This window comes from Penicillium psychrofluorescens, assembly GCF_964197705.1.
Source record: "Penicillium psychrofluorescens genome assembly, chromosome: 5".
Taxonomy (NCBI): domain Eukaryota; kingdom Fungi; phylum Ascomycota; class Eurotiomycetes; order Eurotiales; family Aspergillaceae; genus Penicillium; species Penicillium psychrofluorescens.
Genome location: NC_133443.1, coordinates 2,960,500 through 2,980,746, shown reverse-complemented (window position 1 = coordinate 2,980,746; position 20,247 = coordinate 2,960,500). Strand labels below are relative to the sequence as shown.

Genomic DNA, 20,247 nt, shown 5'->3' with positions numbered 1-20,247 from the left:
TCTGTAGAACTCCATACAGGCCATATTGTATAGTTGTAGCCAATCAGGGCGGCGGCGCAATAGGGTTCAGGCCCCCACTCATAAATGCCCGTTCGGCTTCAGCTCGTGTTTTCTTGTCCACCATGCGCCCAACATGCCGAACACGGGCAAACCCAGTGCAGGATGCCATCTCTGTCGCACGAGGAGGGTCAAGGTACGTGTGGTCTGGATGGGATGGACCGGTCTGACATGCCCGCCAGTGCGACTTGACCCGCCCGGCCTGCCGACGCTGCGTCAAATATGGCATGGACTGTCCCGGCTACCGCGATACCCTGGACTTGATGTTCCGCAATAGGGGCATGGGCGACGTGAAGAAACTCGCCAACCGCCGTCAGAAGGTGACCTTGCCAAGGGCCCAGTCCGACAGCCCGCTGGTAGTGGCCAGCTCTCTGAGCCCGAGCCCGAGCTCTGCCGCAAGTCGCCCTTCTATAGCGCTCGTTTTGGATTGCTACTCGGTCGTGGTAAAGGGCCAGCGTTATTTTGGTCTTGTCGATTTTCTGCCCGTCCTGCTCGCGGAGGCGGATGAGGGTTCATGCTTGCTCTATGCGACAGATACCCTGGCTGGCGCCTACATTGCTAACCAGACAGACTCGGTCCCGGATCGGGAGAAGGCGTCTAGGACGTATGGGCGTGCGCTGGAAGCCGTCCGGTCTGCTCTTATGAGCCCTACTGAGAGTACCAAAGATGAGACTCTGGTGTCTGTTTGGGCTTTGGCTGCCTACGAGGTTTGTATTGCCATATTTTATGGCGAGAAGAAACAAAGTGACAATTACTGACTTTTGCGGATCTAGATCCTTGTTGGCTCAGCTCAATCCAAACGTGGCCCTGGGCCTGAGGCGTGGCATCTTCACGTTGGAGGCCTCAACACGCTGCTCGCCTTTCGCGGTCCGGGGCAGTTTGCCTCCAAGCGAGGCAGGAAGATCTTTTGGGCCATCCATTCACATATTGTGAGCGAATCGCCATTTCTGACCTAACAACAACCACTGACACGAATGACTGCCAGCTAATGCGCTCTGTCTTGAACAGCGCGGTCTGCCCTCCCGAGTCGCGCGACTTATCAGCCATGTTTGCTGCTGCCATCATGCCCAATCCCGACAACCACGAGATGTCAATGGCTCTGGTGTCGCAGTTTGTCATGAATGCCAGCGATATCATCACGGCATCGATAGTCCAGCTCCGGACACATTTCGTTACGGTCCCTGAATGTATCACGTACATCCACTCCTTGGATGCACTCGAAAGCATTGTCCCGCAGTCAATATATGACATTTATTCCACCGAGGATACCGCCTACATCTGGAATATATACCGCACGACGCGCATGAGACTGCATCACTGCGTGCTGATGTTAATCAATTGTGCGCTGTCCGACTTTGCTATCGATGCCTGGGAAGCGGTAGACGATCAGGAGATCCAGATCCTCGTAGGACGGCGACAAGGGCACATGGAGATTTTGCACTCTATGGCGCAAGAGATCTTGAGTTTTGTTCCTGCCACCGTGATACAAGCGGTGCGTTCGAAGCCTTCGTCTCCTCAAGCCGCGGACTCTATTCCAGAACCGGCTCAGCGATCGATCTGCTGGGCAGATGCTCTCCGTCTTGTCTGGCCCTTGGCCACCATCTACAAGCTACCCATGGTACAAGAGGAACAGCGGTGGATTGCAAGACAATCATGCTATGTGATCGGAGAGCAATGGGGGATTCGGGAAGCGTTGAAGCAGTGGTCCAGTCCAGTGGCGAGATTACCCCAGGCGATTGCACCAGGGTCTATCTTTGACCAAGATGATTGGCAAGAGTATTCACCAGGGAGCATGCTGATAACCGGAAAGTCCCGGAAATAATTTCGTTTGTATGATAAGTCATTCAGGGGATACATCATCCAACCCGAACACGAAGTACAAGTTTCCCAATCTGCTTCCCCTGCCAAATGTACTCGACCGCTTCCTCGGCCTCCTCGAATTTCCAGATCGAGTCAATCAGATCATCTAGCGGCGTCTGTGAAGCGGATAGAGCAGAGCAGAAATCTTCCATGTCATACTTCGACCCAGCATTGATGCCCCTAGATGTTCGTTCGCATTAACTTCTCCACTTCAACTCAGACATCGCGACTTTCACTCACCTCAGAATAACTCTCCGATCAATGACAGTCGGGATCAGCTCAGCCAACTCAGCGGGATTTTGCTTTCCCAGATACCCAACCTGGCTGACAATTCCACCACGTCGAGTGCATTTCATACTCTTTACCAAAGATCCGGTACCTCCATTCTCAACAACGATATCAACCCCAACACCGTCGGTCAATTCCAGAACTGCCTCATGCCAATTTGGGTTCTTTGCATAATTAACAGTCAACAGCGGCGGACTACCGTACTTCTCCTTCATGCTTTGCAGCTTCGCATCGCTCGATGAACTGAGAACAACTCTCAGACCTGCAGCTCTGGCGAGCTTGAGTGCGAACACGCTCACACCTCCAGTGCCTTTCCTCTATCCTTAGTGGTAATTTAAATAACAATAGAGAGAAGAACACATACCTTGAATCAAGACGGTCTGCCCGATACTCATCCCCTTCAACGCAGACCACGCCGTAACACCAGCGCAGGGGATAGTCGCAGCGGCAGTCCAGTCCAGGTAACTGGGCAATTTGCACAACTTCTCCTGCTCAAAGACAATGTGATCCGCCATCACTCCGTCCTCATCAGCAGCAAGCCAAGACCGACCCAATTCTCGACCAGAGATATTCTCCGTGTCAGTGACGGGCGCAACTCTGTCGCCCACGGCAAGGGCCTTGACTTTCTCGCCAACGGCTATGACTTCGCCCGCTGCATCGTTGCACAAGATTCCATTAGGAAGGACGGGCCATGGGTTCCCGCCGTTAGCGATGTTGGCGTCTCTATAGTTGAGGGCGATGGCGTGGACTCGGACCAAAGCTGCAGTTGGGGATAGAGGGAGTGGTAGGGGTTCTTCCACAAGCTTGAGCTTGGGTGTGTCCGGCGTATAGTCGTCCGTTCGACGGAATGCGCGTCGGAGCTGGGGCCCAGAAGACATATTTGTTTGAGTTGTGATAGTTTTGGTTTTGATGATGTTGAAATGTTGAGGGATTCAAATGAATATAGACAATAGGTGACCGATAAGTCTCCTTATAAAGGCTATGAAAGTGACTTGAACTAAAAAATTGTGTATTAATAATGGTATTATAGTGCGGTTCCCTAGATCAGCAGGATATTCTGATCGATCAATGTTGCCTTAGTCAGGAGGTCCGTCTGATTGGCTACAATGTGAACAATGATGGTGAGTTCCTGTTGACTGAATGAACTTGGCATAGGGACATTGGATATATTATTTGCAATGATTTATCTTCTGTTGACTTGTTTGACGAGGTGGAATAAGGAAATAGTGATTGGATGATTATATAGCACATCCCCAGTTGGGAAACTCATGATGAACATTTGTCTTGTAACATGGCCCATTACTAATAGCTCTGGATTGCAAATCCAACTGTCTTCCGCCAGCGAAGGGAATGTACGGCTCAAAGTACAATTCTTTCATACAAATACTAAGATCCTAAACTGGTTATATCTAAAGGTATATGTGTAACTCGAGTTTCCTACTTCTGTCAAAACTCCATTTACGACGACGAAAACGAATACCGAATTGCCCGGAGCACGTCCTTCGGGCTCAGCATCATTAGCCAGACCTTGGGACTGAAGACGCTACCATAATAGCGCGGAGGCAGTATAGCAGAATTCTGCGAGCCAGAGTCTGTGGGCATGTAATCGGACTGTCTGATCTTGTACGGTGAAGCTCTGTAGGCATAGGCGAACAGACACGACAACGGTACCATCTGAAGACAGATGACTAGCATCGGGATGCCGATGATAACGTCCGAGTAAGTCAATTTCGAGGTAGGCGTCATGACATTCGTGCTGCGGAGGATTTGGAAGATAATCTAGAGAGTAGGTAGTTAGCAGATTGTTGACAGTGGGCAAGAGCCGGTCACAATTTACCTTCTCAACAAAGGTCAGGATAACAATAAGCTTAAAGGCCGCAAGCTTGAGCATCACGCGATACTGCCGCAGTTCACTTTTATTGGCGGCGTAATATCTGAAGACGGCCATAACTGCAACGCCGAGAGAAACGTAATCGATGATAGAGAGCTGCAATAGACGTCGCTGATCAGTACACTTGCGTCACGTTGCGCCGAAACGGATAGATAGATATACTCACCCACAGATGAGCAAAATGGGTCTTGTTACTCTCCAGACAGTAGACTTTAGCAGCCTGGGTGATATCGGTCACGGCCCCTAGGAGCAGCGAGACAATTGGGTATTGGAATACCAGAACGGAGCGTTTCTATTAAGCGGCGATGATTAGCGCCAATAATCTGTAATGATTGCTGATACTCACTTTATGCCACTGAAGTTCGTCAAGGCGCTCGTCTTCATCCTCGTTATACTGGAATGGCTGCAGCGGCTTTGAAGCGTTGTCCTGTCTCTCGACGACCACTGAGAGGTATTCGGTCAAGAGGAGGAAAAAAGTGCCGAGCGTGATAGACTGAGCAAAATCGGTCCAGGCAAAGATATAGACATAGGCATTGGGGAAACAGATCGATAGAAATGAGACGATCGAGTAAATGGGGATGAGAAGCGAGATGCGCATGATCTTGCGTTGCTGGTTGGGGTTGCTGTAATGAGATGCGTGGGTAACCTGGACCATAAAGATGATTAAGCAAGCCAATGCCGTGCAAGCTCCAGAGAAGATCATGTTGAAGCGGTGGAAGGAGAGGTTGGACACGAAGGGCTCGGGTGCATCTGCATCGGGATTAGTTTGGGCTGGCACCTGGTAGCATTTTCAGTACTGACCTATTTTAAAAGTCGAAGGCATGGGGCAGGTGTCATTGCCCGATGAGCCGCCGAAAAGGTGAAAGAGGCCCATGGTGAAGACTGGGGGGGTGGAATCCAATTGACTCGATATAGATCAGAAGAGGAGGAGGAGGATGGTGTTAATTGGAAAGGAGATGAGTGCTGGACCGAAGGCCATGCTTTATACTTGAGCCGGACGAACGAGATCATCACTGTACCTTAGTTTTGACTTTGTCTTGTAGGGCCATTGACCCTAGTTCAGGCTGCTGAGCCAATCCTGAATAGAATCGAATGGATTTCTGGATCGGGTTAGGGGCCAAGCTGGCGATAGTGATTGGACGAGCTGCTCGAATGGTTTTCTAAATACGGTTAGCCCGCTCCTAACCTTCTTCTCAGCCATGAAGGTGATCGTCTGGTCCATCACTACCTAGCCTTCAGCCCCCAGGACAAATTTAGATTACTGAAGATATTACTTGGTTTGATGATGCTGAGGCTGTGAAGGACGGGCTGTAAGAGTCGCATGGCTGTCCCGTTTGCGGTTAGTGCGTGCCGTCCACAGCGAATGTTGCGAGATGACTACGTACCTAGTCAGGGGCTGAGCATGGTAAGAAAGACTCAAGAGCGACAAGTTGATTTCCGGCAATAATCGATCATTTATCTATTCGGCAGTTCGTATACTAACTTCATCAGTTGTTTGCCCTGGGCAAACAATCGGTAGACCGGAACGGAGAAACCACAGCCGAGAGAGCACACGTTTTATTTTCCTTTCGTTTCCTCCCTCTTTTCTCTTCTTCCCTTCCTTCATCATCTCTCTTCCTTCCCCGAACCCACATAATAATAATACCCGGATGGGGTCAACCCTTACACTAACTATCTAGCCTTAATTTCCTCTCTCAATTGCCGAGATGGATATCTTCTGGGCTGCTCCGCCTGTGACCAGGTTAGTTTGAGCCGTAGTTGCATCACGCTCGATAACTGACTCTCTGTCTCCCAGGACGCTCACTGCTCTGGCACTAGCCCAGTCTGCTCTAGTACATGGCCGCGCTCTCAGTGGATATTATGTTGTCTTCCTGCCACACCTGCTTTGGAAACTGCAGCTCTGGCGCCTGGTCACGCCATTCCTACTAACGGGCGGCAACATCTCATTCCTCCTGGACCTCTACTTCTGTATGATGCCTCGAGGCTATGCGAACTTGCCAGCGTGCTAATACGCCGGTAGTATACCTCTACGGCAGTTCTCTGGAAACTGGTTCGCCCCGGTTCACTGAGCCCGGTGCTTTCTTCACCTATGTGGTCTTTGTAGCTTCTGTCATCATGGTAAGTCATGGCTCAATGCCGGAGTCTCTAGTCCTCCCCCTGTTTTATCCCATTTCCTCCTTTACCTCGCCATATCTGCCCGCCCAGCCTTGCTCTAGCTGAAGCGGTTCCTGGAAGCGAGGGAGAATACCCCTGCATCTCGTGCAGCACCGCCTATTCGCAATCAAAATGGTGTTGCATGCGGTGTGGGAATGGTGGGATTGCCTCAATGATAGCTGTCGTGATCCTATAAATTCACGGCGGTGGTAAAGGTGCCCTACATGCCTCTATATATATTCCTATCTATTTTTCTCTTCTTTCCAATATCATGCATTCGTTGAAATCCTTCCTTTCCCTTCGCGGTAGCCAACACACGATCCAATCAGAAAACTTGCTAACTCGTCAACAGCTCACTGCAGGCTGCTTCCTGGGCGGGTTCGTCTTTACGTCTGGTGAGTTTCCTCCCTGCAATCCAGTCTCTCTTAAACTCAGGTCACTGATCGGGGAACAGCATTGATCCTGGCCTTTGTCTACACCTATGCCCAAGATAACCGAGGCCGGAAAGCCACGTTCTACGTGATCCAGATCCCTGTCGAGTTCCTGCCGTGGGCAATGCTTCTGATGGCCTTTGTGAGCGGCGGTCCCTCTGCTGTCCTGGCTGAGGCGATGGGGATTGTCGCCGCCCATCTCTACGACTTTCTCACCCGTATCTATCCGGCCTTTGGCGGCGGGCGCAACTGGGTCACCACCCCTACCTTCGTGCGACGGTACTTCGACGCCCGCACTCCCGCCAGCTCCTCCCGTGCATATGGCACCACCTTTCGTCAAGCTCAGCCATCCTCAGGGTCTTCTTCTTCTGGTGGCTGGAGCTCGTCTCTACAAAACCCGTGGAGAGGGCGTGGTGCGGGACGGAGACTCGGGGGTTGATTAGCCAGCATGCATCCAATTGTTCCAAGTACCTTGACTAGCATTAAATGGACCGTCAGCATCAGAATATCTATCCTGATTACATAGAGTGACTATTTTCTATCAAACACCGGCCACTGTGACAATCACGTGACCTATACACGCTAGACCTGATCGGGCGATGGAGCTGCCGCACTGCAAAATTTCATCCTCCGCTTTTTTCGGTCCTTTACTACTCGCATCTTCCTCCCCCGTCCACCCTCACCATGGCCGTCGTTAAGAGCAGCCAGGAGCTGGACTACGCCATTAAGCCCGAAGCGCTCACTCCTTCTATTCCCACTTCGGAATGGCCGCTGCTCCTCAAGAACTACGACCAGTGTACGTTACCAAGGGCAAAAAAAAAAAAAAAAAAAAAAAGCGCGCCAACGCTGACTTGTTGTTCTTATATAGTGCTGGTCCGAACAGGCCACTTCACCCCGATCCCTGCCGGATCTTCGCCTCTCAAGCGTGACCTGAAGTCCTACATTAGCTCCGGTGTCATCAACCTCGACAAGCCCTCGAACCCGTCCAGCCACGAGGTCGTGGCGTGGATGAAGCGGATCCTCAGGTAACACAGCCCTCCATGCCAACAGAAACAAAAACACTGAACATCCTTCTTTTTAGGTCTGAGAAAACTGGCCACAGCGGAACCCTTGACCCCAAGGTCACCGGCTGTCTGATCGTCTGCATTGACCGCGCGACCCGCCTGGTCAAGTCCCAGCAGGGCGCCGGAAAGGAGTACGTGTGTGTGATCCGTATGCATGACAAGATTCCTGGCGGCGAGGCGCAGTTCCGTCGCGCTCTGGAGACCTTGACCGGTGCGCTGTTCCAGCGTCCTCCCCTGATCTCGGCTGTGAAGCGTCAGCTCCGTATCCGTACCATCCACGAGAGCAAACTCTACGAGTTCGACAATGAGCGCCACCTCGGCGTCTTCTGGGTCAGCTGCGAGGCTGGAACCTACATTCGAACCCTCTGCGTGCACCTGGGTCTCCTCCTCGGTGTCGGTGCTCACATGCAGGAGCTCCGTCGTGTGCGCAGTGGTGCGATGGATGAGAACCACGGCCTGGTCACCCTTCATGATGTTATGGATGCCCAGTGGGTGTATGACAACCAGCGCGATGAGTCGTACCTGCGCAAGGTCATCCGTCCCCTGGAGAGCCTGCTCACCACCTACAAGCGTATTGTTGTCAAAGACAGCGCCGTCAACGCCGTCTGCTACGGTGCCAAGCTGATGATCCCGGGTCTTCTGCGCTTTGGTTAGTTCGCCTCATCTGCTTGAGTATCAACCTGCTAACTTTTTCGTTTCTAGAATCCGGCATCGAGGTCAATGAGGAGGTTGTCCTCATGACCACCAAGGGCGAGGCTATCGCCATCGGTATTGCGCAGATGTCGACCGTCGAGCTCACCACCTGTGACCACGGCGTCGTCGCCAAGGTCAAGCGCTGCATCATGGAGCGCGATCTCTACCCTCGCCGCTGGGGTCTGGGACCTATTGCAGTGGAGAAGAAGAAGCTGAAGTCGGCCGGCAAGCTCGATAAGTACGGTCGCACCAACGAGGCCACTCCTTCCAAGTGGAAGAGCGAGTACAAGGACTACTACACCCCCGAAGACGGCAGCGCACAGCCGGCCATTGAGGCACCGCAAGAGACCCCGGCCCCCCCGCCTGCGGAGGAGAACGCCGAGGAGAATGACACGGAGGACAAGAAGAAGCGCAAACACGACGACGAGACGGCTGAGGAGCGGGCTGAGCGCAAGCGCAAGAAGAAGGAGAAGAAGGAAAAGAAGGAGCGCCGCAAGTCCAAGAAAGAGGACAGTTCGGACAGCGAGTAGAGAGCCGCTCTCAGGAAATTTCCTGTATCATATTTGTTTCTTTCTTGATTTTGGAGTATTTGGGTGAAAAGGGAATTTAGGAATCCAGTTGCTTCTATTATATTACTTCTAGTCTGGTATCTTCCCAGCTTGTACTGCTGGTTTGTAGGGCTTGGAGTGCAGCACCTGACCTGCGGGGTGATGATGGTCACCGCTCCGCATTCGTTCACTCACTCACCTCTTGACTTCACCATCATCCTTCTTTGACACATCCACTGCCACCATGGCTGCCGAGCTGACTTCCACCAAGCTCAACCCAGAGAGCCATCTAATCCTAGTAAGTCCGTTCCGTCCCACATCCTCAAATCCGCCCGCTCATCACCTTCCCGCTCTAGGACCAACCACTCCTCCGCCTCCCCCATGAACTGGCCCGGAAGAATTTCAAAACGGTCCAGCGCACCGTCGAGCGAGAGAAGGAATACGTGCTTCCCGCCCTGAAAGATGCCGCCAACGCCTCTCTGAACAACACCCACACACCCGACCAGACCCTCGCCGCTCTAGATGCGATGATCTCACGAATGCAGGGTCTGAAGCGGAAGATGGAGAATCTGCAGGACGAAGAGAAGAAGATCCAGATTCAGTCCCGAAAGAGGATCCAGCACCTGGAAACCCTCCATAAAATCCCGAGTCTGGCCGATGTGAAATACGATCAGTGGTCGCGAGTCCGGCTCGATCGGTTGCTGGTCGACCACATGTTGCGCTCGGGATACTCGGAGAGCGCGAAGCAGCTGGCGCAGGAGAAGGGAGTTGAGGACCTGGTCGATCTTGGTGTCTTTACGCAGTGTCAGCGAGTTGTTGAGAGCTTGCGTCGTGGGGAAACGAAAGAGGCGTTGCAGTGGTGCAGCGAGAACAAGGCAGCTTTGAAGAAGAGCCAGGTCAGTTGCGCTGCTAGAGACTAATGTCCTTCAGAGACTGATGAATACAGCACAACCTGGAATTTGAACTCCGATTGCAGCAATACATCGAGCTGGTTCGCTCACAAGACAAAAAGAAGAAACTCGAAGCCATCATGCACGCCAAAAAGTACCTCATCCCGAATCATGAATCCCAAAAGACCGAGATTCTTCGAGCAGCAGGACTGCTGGTCTTCACCCAGGACACCAAGGCCCCACCATACAAGGTAAGATGTGCCCTGTCCACTACCCCGACTTTTTCTCTGATTGATTATACTAGTCCCTATTTTCACTGGATCGCTGGAATTTTCTTTCCGACCTGTTCATCCGGACGCACCATGAGCTATTATCTCTGCCATCGCAACCATTATTGCATATTGCTTTATCTGCTGGACTCTCGGCGCTCAAGACTCCCCTGTGCCACTCGGCCTTCACTTCATCTAGCTCCAACTCACAGTCCACCACAACATCCGTATGTCCCATCTGCTCGACCGAGCTGAACGAGCTCGCCCGCAAAATGCCATACGCACACCACACCAAGAGCTACGTGGAAGGAGACCCGATTGTCTTGCCCAATGGCCGAGTATATGGACAAGCCCGACTGATGGAGATGAGCAAGAAGATCGGGGCCGTGGAGTCGGGCAAGATCAAGGACCCGACCACGGGCGAGGTATTTGACGAGAACGAGATGAAAAAGGTCTATATCATGTAGACAGCCAGCACGGAATTAAATTTTAATCAATCACTCTCACTGTCCAACTCATTCCTCGCCCGCTTCTTGCCCCCTTTGCTCGGATGTTTCGGTTCCTCTCTTTTCACTTCAAAGACATACATCCGCGCATTCCTATCCTCGCCTCTCCATCCGCCTCTACCCTCGTGGTTCTTCGCCTCGATTTGCCCCACCGTCCGCGCATGGGTATACCCTTCGTAGGAAGTCCAGGGGAATTTGAAACTAGTCACAACCTGTAAACCCGCATGACGCGCCAGATCCTTGATATTCCACAGCGTGTATGGCTCAGCCTCGAACAGCGAAACGAGGATCTGTCCCGGCCCAGACCGGACGCCCAGTCCAGAGGTCTGCTCATCTTCCTCCTCCTCTCTTTCGGAAGACTCATCTCCATCTTTATCATCATCATCCTCCTCCTCAAAATCATCATCATCCTCATCAACCTTCTCCGGTGCGTTAGACAAGAGCGGCACACAGCTCTTAAAGAACGCAACGAGCAATTCCTGATTCGCCCGCACCTGCCGATTCACATCCGTCGACAACCCGCCCACATGCGGAAAATTGAAGCAGATCACATCCCACGGCCCCCCAGGCGAGGGAGGCGGTTTTCTGTCTTGGGGTTTCCACGCAGGACGCTTGCGCTCTTTGCGCGCGAATAACCCCGAGCGAATATCTTTCCCACCACCAGTAGGAGAGCCTAGTTTGCGGGCGTCGACGCCAAAACGAACCTGCGCGCCTTGCTTCTGTTCGTTCTGGGTGGGCGTCTCATTAGAGCCCCCTTGCTCTTCTTCGTTCCGAGCGCTAGAACTAGTGATTCTCCGAGAAGCTGTGACGATATCATTGATATTTGTCTCCGCCTGTGGATATTTCCCGTACAGCGTCTCCTTGGAGTCGTAGCATGTTGCGCAAAGGTTGCGGCATTTGTACTGGGTTGCCAGGGAGCGGGCGAATGAGAAATCCCCTGTGGGTAGTCAGTTTCTGGTCCTTGTATCTTCTTGTGTTGCATGTCTTCTGATATCAGATGAAGGTAAATCGATAGATATTCCACCTCCAGAATGGTACACTTCATATATCGATTCCAGCTCTATGTGCAAGACACAAAGCCCACGGACGTATACTTTCTGGGGTTGTTGCAGAAGAAAAGAAAAAATGATGCTCACCTTCCCCAATCAGGAGAATCCGATCCCGGCGCAGAAATGGGACAATCGGACGTTGATTCTGATGTTGCTGCTGGTTTTTAGGAGTGGTTCCTTTTTGTGACTGCGACTGTGACGGCGATGGCGGTGTCTTGCTGGCATTAGGACCTTGATATCCCTTGGTCGCAGACCCGGATCCAGGCTGTCTAGCCGGCCCGCGCGGAGGGCGTCCCTTCGCTTTTTTGTTTCGGGGCATTGAGCAGCAAGATTTCTTTTAGAATATGTCTTAGGAATAGGAAGAGAGAAGGGCGTTAGCGAGGTGTAGATGCACTCAAGCGGAAAATCATGGCGGTTGAAGTGGAAGCCTCGATCGGCCAATCAGCCAATCAAAGTTCCGAGCGACGGGTTTCTCTGTGTCGCTCTGTGTCGCTCTGTGTCGCTCTTTTCTACAGAACTTTTTGCTAGAACTATTTACTTTGAATAGAGAAAGTCGAGAACAAGGTCTATTGCCCAAAAAATCACAGTAGCTATATACAAAACCCAGATCGGGGGTCACCGCAAACAACAAAGAGCAGCCATCGGACACACATGGATGCAGTGCACAGGAGAGAACAAAAAAGACACGATGATCACACACACGCACACACATACACAATTACTAAATCATATTTGATATCCCAAAAAGGTGGTTGAAGAAGAAAAGAAGAGGAAAGAGGGAAAACTTCTCAAGAGGCTTTCCTCCGGAGGGAATGAGAAACTTGAAACCCACTAACACCGACATCGAAGAAACAACCCATGCTCTTTCTCTCTTCTCCTCGGGGAAAAGAAAAGACGTTCATCATAATGTCACATGCGAGAGATCCTCGCTGGCAGAAGCCTGCAGCAGCGAGGATACGAGGTATTGTCCGCGCTGACCAGTCAGGCGCACACAATGGAGGGGAATGCAAAGGAATTTTATATTAAGAGCGTAGCGAGTCGCGCATACTCTGGCTGCTGGCGCTGACGAGCGGGTTGGTCGTGGGCAGCACGCCGACCTTGGGTCTGGCGTTTTGCTTGATCTTGGCGACGGCGTACACGATACCAGAAATGAAGCCCACCCCAATCGCAGAGACGCTGGGGAACGTAACCGGAGCATCGAAGAAGACCAAGCCCGACACGGCAATGGGCAGCTTGTTCAGGGCACCGACCATCGAGTAGGTTGTGGACGAAGTGACGCGCACGCACCAGGCAGAGGTGTACGAGATAAAGACGGACGACAGACCGGAGAGGACCATGGCGAAGAAGATTCCGTTGCGGTTAGACTCGGGGAAGTTGCGGGCCAGGTTGGTGGACGACCAGTCCTCGACAAGCAGCGTGGCAACGATGAGGACCGGGATCGACAGGAGGTTGTTGTAGAACATAGCTAGAAAGGATGATGTTAGAGGGGTAAAAGAAAAAAAAAAGGACAGACATAGAAAAACATACTGTCAAAATCCTTAAAGTTGGTCAACTTGATCCGTTTGCGCATGCCCAGAACGTAGGATGAGGTGCACAGGCAGTTGATCAGCATCCACACGTAGCCCGAGTTCAAGGTCGAGACTTTGCTTGAGGTGTCGCCGCTGCTCTCGACGGCGTGCTTGATATCAGCCCACGCGGCAATGAGGGAGCTCAGGACCATCAGGCCGAAGGAGAATAGCGTCAGACCGGTGACTGAACCGCCGAACCACAGAACCTCGCCGTACGCGATGAGGATGATGGTCAAGTTCTTGAAGATGGTGTACACGGGGATCGATAGGAACTGGAGGGCCTTGGACCCGGTATAGATCATGCCGATCAGGAGCAGGGTGATGGGGAACCATTTCCTGGCCTCGTCCGAGCTGAAGTCACGGAAAGTGATCAGGCCCATGGATTTGCACGTTTGAATCGCGACAATGCAGACGACGGACTATTTGAATGAGTACACGTCCCGGACGTTCAGGGAAGATCATACATACCTGAACCATCAGCAACAAAAAGTTGAGATTGAAGTCCAGACCCGACAGGACGTATTTATTCATGACAGTCATCATGATGGACGAGCCGCAGTAGGCCAACACGGGGAGCGCGGGGTTATTGGAGATCATGTTGGGAGGAGCCGCCCTCGGCTGCGGCGGCGGAGCCTCGAATTCCTTGGATCCCTGGTCGAGCTTGTTCATCTCGACAGTGTAGTCGTCGGTCTTCTTGTCTTCGACCATGGTGAAGGTGATGGTGGTGGTGGCCGGGGGGAGGGGGTGGAAGATAACGGCGAAAGAAAAGAAGCCGGTGTCGAATGGGGAAATCAATAAAGAAAAGCAAATGAAGCGGGCGACAGACCGAGTGAAGGAAGATCACCAGGAGAGGAAAAAAACCCAAGGGAGCAACAAACGAGAAAAACGCCGCGAGCGGCGAGGGTGACTAAGCACAGGGGCAGCTGAGTCAGCAGCAGGGAATGATTTGATTAGGTACAGTATAGGTGGTGTTGATGGTGTCTCAGGGTTATTATTGCTGTGCTATGATTAGGTATTCTTGCAATTGAATATTGATCGCAATAAGATATATGTATTTCGATTTTATTGGACTTGTCAGTTACCTAATCTAGTGGAGCGCCCATGAGGATCGCCATTGAAATAGTCAACCTGACAGACCCCCCGACTCAATCAACACCTACACGCCACAATGCCCCCCGACCTCGCACCCCAAGACTCCGACGATGAGGCCCTCTTCGCAGCCCTAGAAAACGAAGATGACAGCTCCTACCGCGATCAGCGTATCCAACAACTCAACGCCGAGTTCGCCGCACAGAAGACCAACCGCGACCCCTCCGGCACGGCCACCATCCTCCACAAGGACATCTACCCGACGCTGAGCGGCGACCAGTCGGTGCTAGACTATACAACCTCCACAGCGCGCTGCCTAGTCCACTTCGCACACCCAGACTTCGCCCGATGCAAGATCATGGACAGCGCACTCGAAAAGCTGGCAGGAGTGCATTACGAGGTGCGATTTGCGCGGGCGGATGTGGAATCGACACCGTTTCTGGTGGAGAAGCTGAAGATCAAGATCCTGCCGTGTGTGATTGGGTTCAGGGATGGGGTTGGGGTTGATCGGGTGGTGGGATTTGAAGGACTAGAAACCGGGGGGAGGGATGGTGGGGAGGGGTTTAGTGTGAGCGTGCTGGAGAAGAGATTGCTGTTCAAGGGGGTGCTGATTGAGGCGAAATTGTCTTCGCCTGAGAATGATGATGACAGTGAGGGTGAACGGAGTGAGAGTGAGGGATTCAGCAACCGGATCAATACCCGGCGAGCGATCCGGAGTGGGAATTCGCAGCGATTGAGGAATAGGGTGGACGATGACGACGACGATTGGGACTGAGGACTGGGGGTGATGGGGTGATGATTTTGTACGATATTCTCGAGACAATGCATGATCAGGGTCCACCATGACTATGAAACGGGGCCCGCAAGGAATTGCCCCTCGAGAGAGACCGACAGCTACATGAAGGAAGTCGAGCCAGAGACGAAATGGATAGAAAGTCACTAGTGCTGCATCATCATAGAGGTACAGACAAAAGATAAAAAAGAAAACAGTGAAAAACACAGAGCCATCTCGAAACGGGGCGCAGGAAAGAAGACAAAAAGCGCAAGAAACAAAGCTCCCTAGAGTTACAACAAATGCCCGCGAAAGCCGGAGGAGGACCACAAAAAAAGACAAACAAGAAAAGTATTTCTATACACGGGAGAAGAAAACGGTGGAGGTCGCAACAACAAAGACAACAACAGAAAAGGATCCATCATAAGTGTCCATCAATCCACGACGCCGGGATAACCAACCCTTTGAACAGTGCAGAAGCGCAAAAGTCAGGCCTCATCTAAATGGCCACGTTCTTCATCTCACCGAGCACCTCCGAGTCTATGACAGTCGAAGATCCCGGAGTGGGGGGGTCCGCCTTGTCTGTCTCCGACGATTTCTGGTCACTTGCCTTGTCGGAGAATCCCTCGTTTTCTTTGTTGGAGATCTGTGGCGTGGACACCTCGAGCAGATCCTCGGTCTCGGCTTCTTCGCCACTCTCCTTGGGATCTTCCGAAATCGTCGGCGCCGTTTTGATGGGACTCGTTGTCGTTTCTTCCGTCACGCGAGCGAGAGGACTCGACACGCCATACGGAGTCTTGGGGCTGGGGGCCGGTTGGCCCTTGTTAAACCGGTGCGGCGAGCGGCCACGCTCGTCGGCTCGAGTCGGACTGCCGTAAGGCGACTCACGGCTACTGGACCGGGGACCCTGAGCGTTCGCACCTACACCATTCGGAGCCTTGCGACGAGGCAGGCGGCGGCCAAACTTCTGATCGGTTCTCCAGCGGAGAATCTCCAGGTAAGGCGGCTCGACGTTTTGGGACTTGAACTCCGTCAGCTTGAGCTCGTGCGTCTCCTCATCGACCGTGACCTTGCCGCTGCAGAGATCATCAGCGAAGACGGCAAGGAACGCTGCCCAGGACCGAGCAATGACATATTTGCAATCGTAGTCACGGCCGAAAATGATGACCTGACCCCATTTGCCCGCGGGGCCGGGTGCCAGGTCAATGGCGAGGTGGTTTCCACCCCAATCACGAGCCATCGGGATCCAAGCCGGGTGAGCATAAGCTTTCTGGACCGCACCGGGAGGCTGTGAGTCTTGACGATCATGCAGATCCTGTCGCCACATCGAATTCGCAGGTTGAGCCGAAGCACCAGCGGCGGACGAGCTGGCCGCCGCACTGGACACGGGCGCGCTGTTCAACATCGACGCGCTCAGGAATTCCTCGTTGACCGTCTTCCAGTTCTTCCACTCCTGAACGACCTCCTCGCAGTCCAGCAGCATACAGCTGAAGATCACACCAGTCGGCAACCCAGGACGTTCCTGGCCGTCATGGAGCATCAACGACTCCCTCACCTCCAGCGGCAAACTGCAGTCCAACTCGTGCTCCAATTCATTAATATCGTTCTGCGTGCACCCCTCGCCGAGATTGTCGAAGAGTTCTTCGTAGTTGTGCTCGAGCCAGCGCTCGATCTTCCTCCAGGAGTGAGCGACCGGTGGCGGCGGCGGGGCGCCGTCGTGGAAGCTCTGCATCTGGATCTCCGCCGGGCCGTCGGGGTTGTCGTTGGAGCGTCGTTCTTTCTGGGAAACGGACGAGCGCATGCCCGGCGAGTAGGGACGACTTGGGGAGCCGGCATCGGTGACATCGTTGGAGTTCGGGAAAGTGGGCCCCTTAAGTTGTTCTTCTTCGTAGGGGCTGGAAAGGTCAGGGCGAGAGTCAAGGGCGCTGGTTGCAATGGAGGTGAGTGGCTCGTGGCGGGCGCTTTGGCTGAGAGGGACGTGTCGGCCAGTGCGGTAGGGGGAGTCGTGGGTGGCATGACGGTCATTGGAGGTCATGGTATGCCAGAAGTCACGCCAAGCGGAGCCAAACCTGGGTGGAGGAGGGTTAGCGATGAACAGCGTCGAGGAGAGAGAGGGGGGGGGACGGACATATTGGACATGTTGGACATGTTAGACATGGCGGCGGTGGTGATGTGTCGGGGAGAAGAAAAAACAGGTACAGGCTGATTGATGGATGGCTGTTGTCGTGAAGGAATCAAACCGGGGCAGGCCAGATAGTCATTGGAGACAGCGCACCTGGTCCTGGCCAAGTCGAGTTAGAGAGCGAGAGCAGATGGGCAGTGAGCGAAGGTGATGTGGTTGAGCGAGAGTGAATGAATGGTGGTTGAAGGTGAGTTTGGGGGGGGAATTTTGCGATGGGACGAAGAGGTAGGTTCCTTGGTTTGGGTCGGTAGGGGTGAACGAAATTAGGTAAGTGAGCGAAGCAATACCAGGAACGGGGGGAGTGGGAAGAACAAGAGAATGGATGGGTGAGAAATCATAATAAGATGATTCCCCCTTTCCGTGTTCAGGTATGCAGATCCTATGATGTCGACGCCCATTCATCTACACTGCGACAACTATCCACAACAATGCCTTTTTCGGGGCTCCATCTTCCATTGTCTCCGCCTCCGGCAGTCGGTGGCAAATCTCGTCAGCGTCACACTTGCACGCTCAACCTCGTAGTCAGATACAGGGGGCTGCCACAATTTTTTGGGGGGAGTTTTTTTTTTTTCAATCTTACAAGCCACCGAGCTATTGGGATCAGCAGCACCAAGGCGTTTGGGCCGGGGTCCACCTCGAAATCTAGACAGGTGCTTACAGAAAAGAAAGAAGATTAAAACGAGTGGACGGCATGACAATTCACACCAGTAGTAAATATCAACAGGACACAGAAACGAGGGACTGGGGCGAATGCAAATCATCCTCCGTGGACCAGACACGAACAAGCACTTGGGCGGGGGAATTCCAGACTCCGAACGATGCAAAAAAGAGGCCACGCACAAGAGAGAAACCTCGTCAATGTACCGAGAAGCACGATCCGTGGATCACATAGTCAAAAATAAAAAGATCATCGCTGACTGCGGACCGGCCAGAAAAAGTGAAAACAACACCAAGCACCTGGTCGTGAGAGAAAGAAAGACGAAACGCAACCACCGACCGAGGGACCTGGGACTCCAGGATGCCTCGAATAAATCAATGCATGCAAAAGCACAGTACATGGGAGAGAGAGAGAGTGAGTGAGAAACAAAACGAGTGGGGTAGGTGGGTAAATTAGGCAAATGAACTCTGCATTCCGCTCGTCGCATCTAGTTTCAGGATCCTGCGTAGATCATCCTCCATCTTCTTGGTGTCTGGGGATTGCGAAGGAGAGGGGGAAGTCGCAGATAGATGGAGTGAGGCGGACGGGTACTGAGGCTGCGGAGACGCATAGTTTGGCTTATTATGCTGGGAAAACTGTGGCGGAGCCGGCTGATAGTGGTTTGCCGGGGGCAATGGGGTTGCGGAGTAGGAATGATGGGGATTCGACGCGGGAACTTCTCGTCGCAAGGGAGAATTGGAATTGTAGTGGACTTGTTGCTGGCCACTGAGGTGAGCGTAGGTAGCCGGGTGGCGGCCAGCATGGTTGACCATGGGTTGCTTCTGGGGATTCGAATGGGCATTTGACAAGGTCGTCACAGGGCCCGACGTCGTTCGCAGCGGGGTCGCGTAGTGCGGAGGACTGGCATTGACGCCAAAACTCCCGCTTGGCTCGTGAGCCGAGGAGGAAGAGCTGGGGGGCTTCTGCGGACGCGGGTTGAGCAGCAAATGCTTCAGCTCCTCGGTCTTCAGTCTCTTCTGGTCTTCATTAAGATCTGCGGAGGAGTGCGAGGGAGAACTGCTAGCCCGGAAAGCATTCATGCGATCCTGGTAGGACGGAGCAAAGGACGGGCCGATGGGTGTGCTGCGTCCGGAACTCTCCATCTCGAACATGAATACCCCGCCGTTCGCTGTGTTGTCGGCATTGGAGTGAAGCACCTTGGAATCGGTCTGCGGAGAGCGTATCCGGCTCATTTCCGGGCTACGCGCAGAGTTGGAGTTCCTTGCTTGCACAGCAGCCTTGAAAAGAAAGTCCAGAGGGGTCGGTTTCGGTTCGTCGCTCACGGTTTGAGGGCGAGTTCTGGGTTTAGAGGGTGTAGTCTCAATTTCGGGATCCATCTCTGCATTATCGCTGTCCGTCTCAAGAGTGGGCGCAAGATCAGAATCGGGATACGACTTGGAGAAGAAGCTCGGCATCGGGAGCGCGGACGGCGCCGGCGAAGCATGGAAGGTCGGCCCCGCATATGCGGCGCTGTCTTTCAGATGCGGCGTCATGATGCTGGACTGGGAGGACGTGTGTCGGTGGCCATTGTTGTTGGGCGCTGGCGACGCTCGACTGGCAGGTTGTTTCTTCGCCGACCGCGGCGCTTTCTTCTTTGACGAAATGACCGGATTTGACGAGTCGGTGGTCATGTCTCCGGGGCTCACGTTCCGCGGTGGTGATGATGGAGGGGTACTGAGCATGACAGTCTTCTGAGGTTGAGGAGTTGTGTTTTTCTTAGGCTTTCGGTTGTTGCGCGCGGCCTTGGGCGTCGGCGGCTGAGGAGATTGAGATGTCGACATGGCGACTGTGGAGAGGGGGGGATGGGTGGCTTGAAAAATAGGCAGCCTGGGTTGGAAGAGATAAACGAGAAAGCGCAAACGCTATAAACAAGAAACTGGCAGACAGATCGGTTAAATCACGGCGCAGCTGTCGACAAAGATCCAATGGAGGTCCCACGCCGGATTCAGTGACGGAGATTCAGAGTCGGGTATGTCGGAGAAGAATCTAGTTTCAGAGAGAGACAACAAAGAGGGAAAGTCAAGAACAGAAACTCCGACAAAGCATGTCTAGTATGGAAGAAAGCATGGTAGATGATGTTAGATGTTGGAACAGAGTAGCAAGAGAGTCCAGTCACCATCGAAGTGACGGAAGGCGAGCCAGATGACTAAGAGACAAACACCAGTCAAACATGCCGAATCAGGCCGGGCCAGAGCTGCTCCCACCTACGTACTGACTTGTATCGTTGATTGGGGACCCC

At 53.0% G+C, this 20,247-nt stretch overlaps 11 protein-coding genes across 11 annotated transcripts; 5 read left to right on the top strand and 6 right to left on the bottom strand.

Moving 5' to 3' along the window:
- Window positions 1-133: 133 nt before the first annotated feature.
- Window positions 134-1,879, top strand: PFLUO_LOCUS8402 (uncharacterized protein; the record flags this gene model as incomplete). The annotated part of the gene is made up of 4 exons (XM_073786134.1): window positions 134-193; window positions 240-764; window positions 831-986; window positions 1,043-1,879. 4 exons carry the CDS (start codon window positions 134-136, stop codon window positions 1,877-1,879), a joined length of 1,578 nt encoding a protein of 525 aa, XP_073642419.1.
- A 34-nt stretch (window positions 1,880-1,913) lies between these two features.
- Window positions 1,914-3,083, bottom strand: PFLUO_LOCUS8401 (uncharacterized protein; the record flags this gene model as incomplete). Its single annotated transcript, XM_073786132.1, has 3 exons — window positions 1,914-2,097; window positions 2,158-2,515; window positions 2,570-3,083. The coding sequence occupies 3 exons, from the start codon at window positions 3,081-3,083 to the stop codon at window positions 1,914-1,916; spliced, it is 1,056 nt and encodes a 351-aa protein (XP_073642418.1).
- Window positions 3,084-3,663: 580 nt separating this feature from the next.
- Window positions 3,664-4,970, bottom strand: PFLUO_LOCUS8400 (uncharacterized protein; the record flags this gene model as incomplete). The annotated part of the gene is made up of 5 exons (XM_073786131.1): window positions 3,664-3,984; window positions 4,043-4,192; window positions 4,263-4,388; window positions 4,443-4,846; window positions 4,898-4,970. 5 exons carry the CDS (start codon window positions 4,968-4,970, stop codon window positions 3,664-3,666), a joined length of 1,074 nt encoding a protein of 357 aa, XP_073642417.1.
- An 832-nt stretch (window positions 4,971-5,802) lies between these two features.
- Window positions 5,803-7,120, top strand: PFLUO_LOCUS8399 (uncharacterized protein; the record flags this gene model as incomplete). Its single annotated transcript, XM_073786130.1, has 5 exons — window positions 5,803-5,837; window positions 5,892-6,064; window positions 6,117-6,214; window positions 6,603-6,645; window positions 6,705-7,120. 5 exons carry the CDS (start codon window positions 5,803-5,805, stop codon window positions 7,118-7,120), a joined length of 765 nt encoding a protein of 254 aa, XP_073642416.1.
- Window positions 7,121-7,365: 245 nt separating this feature from the next.
- Window positions 7,366-8,968, top strand: PFLUO_LOCUS8398 (centromere/microtubule-binding protein cbf5; the record flags this gene model as incomplete). The annotated part of the gene is made up of 4 exons (XM_073786129.1): window positions 7,366-7,477; window positions 7,550-7,706; window positions 7,763-8,394; window positions 8,448-8,968. 4 exons carry the CDS (start codon window positions 7,366-7,368, stop codon window positions 8,966-8,968), a joined length of 1,422 nt encoding a protein of 473 aa, XP_073642415.1.
- Window positions 8,969-9,230: 262 nt separating this feature from the next.
- PFLUO_LOCUS8397 (GID complex subunit containing RING finger motif) lies at window positions 9,231-10,612 on the top strand (the record flags this gene model as incomplete). Its single annotated transcript, XM_073786128.1, has 4 exons — window positions 9,231-9,284; window positions 9,343-9,882; window positions 9,933-10,127; window positions 10,181-10,612. The coding sequence occupies 4 exons, from the start codon at window positions 9,231-9,233 to the stop codon at window positions 10,610-10,612; spliced, it is 1,221 nt and encodes a 406-aa protein (XP_073642414.1).
- A 26-nt stretch (window positions 10,613-10,638) lies between these two features.
- PFLUO_LOCUS8396 (uncharacterized protein) lies at window positions 10,639-12,019 on the bottom strand (the record flags this gene model as incomplete). Its single annotated transcript, XM_073786127.1, has 2 exons — window positions 10,639-11,588; window positions 11,788-12,019. The coding sequence occupies 2 exons, from the start codon at window positions 12,017-12,019 to the stop codon at window positions 10,639-10,641; spliced, it is 1,182 nt and encodes a 393-aa protein (XP_073642413.1).
- Window positions 12,020-12,722: 703 nt separating this feature from the next.
- Window positions 12,723-13,976, bottom strand: PFLUO_LOCUS8395 (GDP-mannose transporter into the lumen of the Golgi; the record flags this gene model as incomplete). Its single annotated transcript, XM_073786126.1, has 3 exons — window positions 12,723-13,165; window positions 13,228-13,687; window positions 13,737-13,976. The coding sequence occupies 3 exons, from the start codon at window positions 13,974-13,976 to the stop codon at window positions 12,723-12,725; spliced, it is 1,143 nt and encodes a 380-aa protein (XP_073642412.1).
- Window positions 13,977-14,436: 460 nt separating this feature from the next.
- Window positions 14,437-15,132, top strand: PFLUO_LOCUS8394 (uncharacterized protein; the record flags this gene model as incomplete). The annotated part of the gene is made up of 1 exon (XM_073786125.1): window positions 14,437-15,132. The coding sequence occupies one exon, from the start codon at window positions 14,437-14,439 to the stop codon at window positions 15,130-15,132; it is 696 nt and encodes a 231-aa protein (XP_073642411.1).
- Window positions 15,133-15,628: 496 nt separating this feature from the next.
- Window positions 15,629-17,286, bottom strand: PFLUO_LOCUS8393 (Cell wall assembly regulator; the record flags this gene model as incomplete). Its single annotated transcript, XM_073786124.1, has 2 exons — window positions 15,629-17,198; window positions 17,258-17,286. 2 exons carry the CDS (start codon window positions 17,284-17,286, stop codon window positions 15,629-15,631), a joined length of 1,599 nt encoding a protein of 532 aa, XP_073642410.1.
- A 1,135-nt stretch (window positions 17,287-18,421) lies between these two features.
- Window positions 18,422-19,789, bottom strand: PFLUO_LOCUS8392 (uncharacterized protein; the record flags this gene model as incomplete). The annotated part of the gene is made up of 1 exon (XM_073786123.1): window positions 18,422-19,789. The coding sequence occupies one exon, from the start codon at window positions 19,787-19,789 to the stop codon at window positions 18,422-18,424; it is 1,368 nt and encodes a 455-aa protein (XP_073642409.1).
- Window positions 19,790-20,247: the final 458 nt, after the last annotated feature.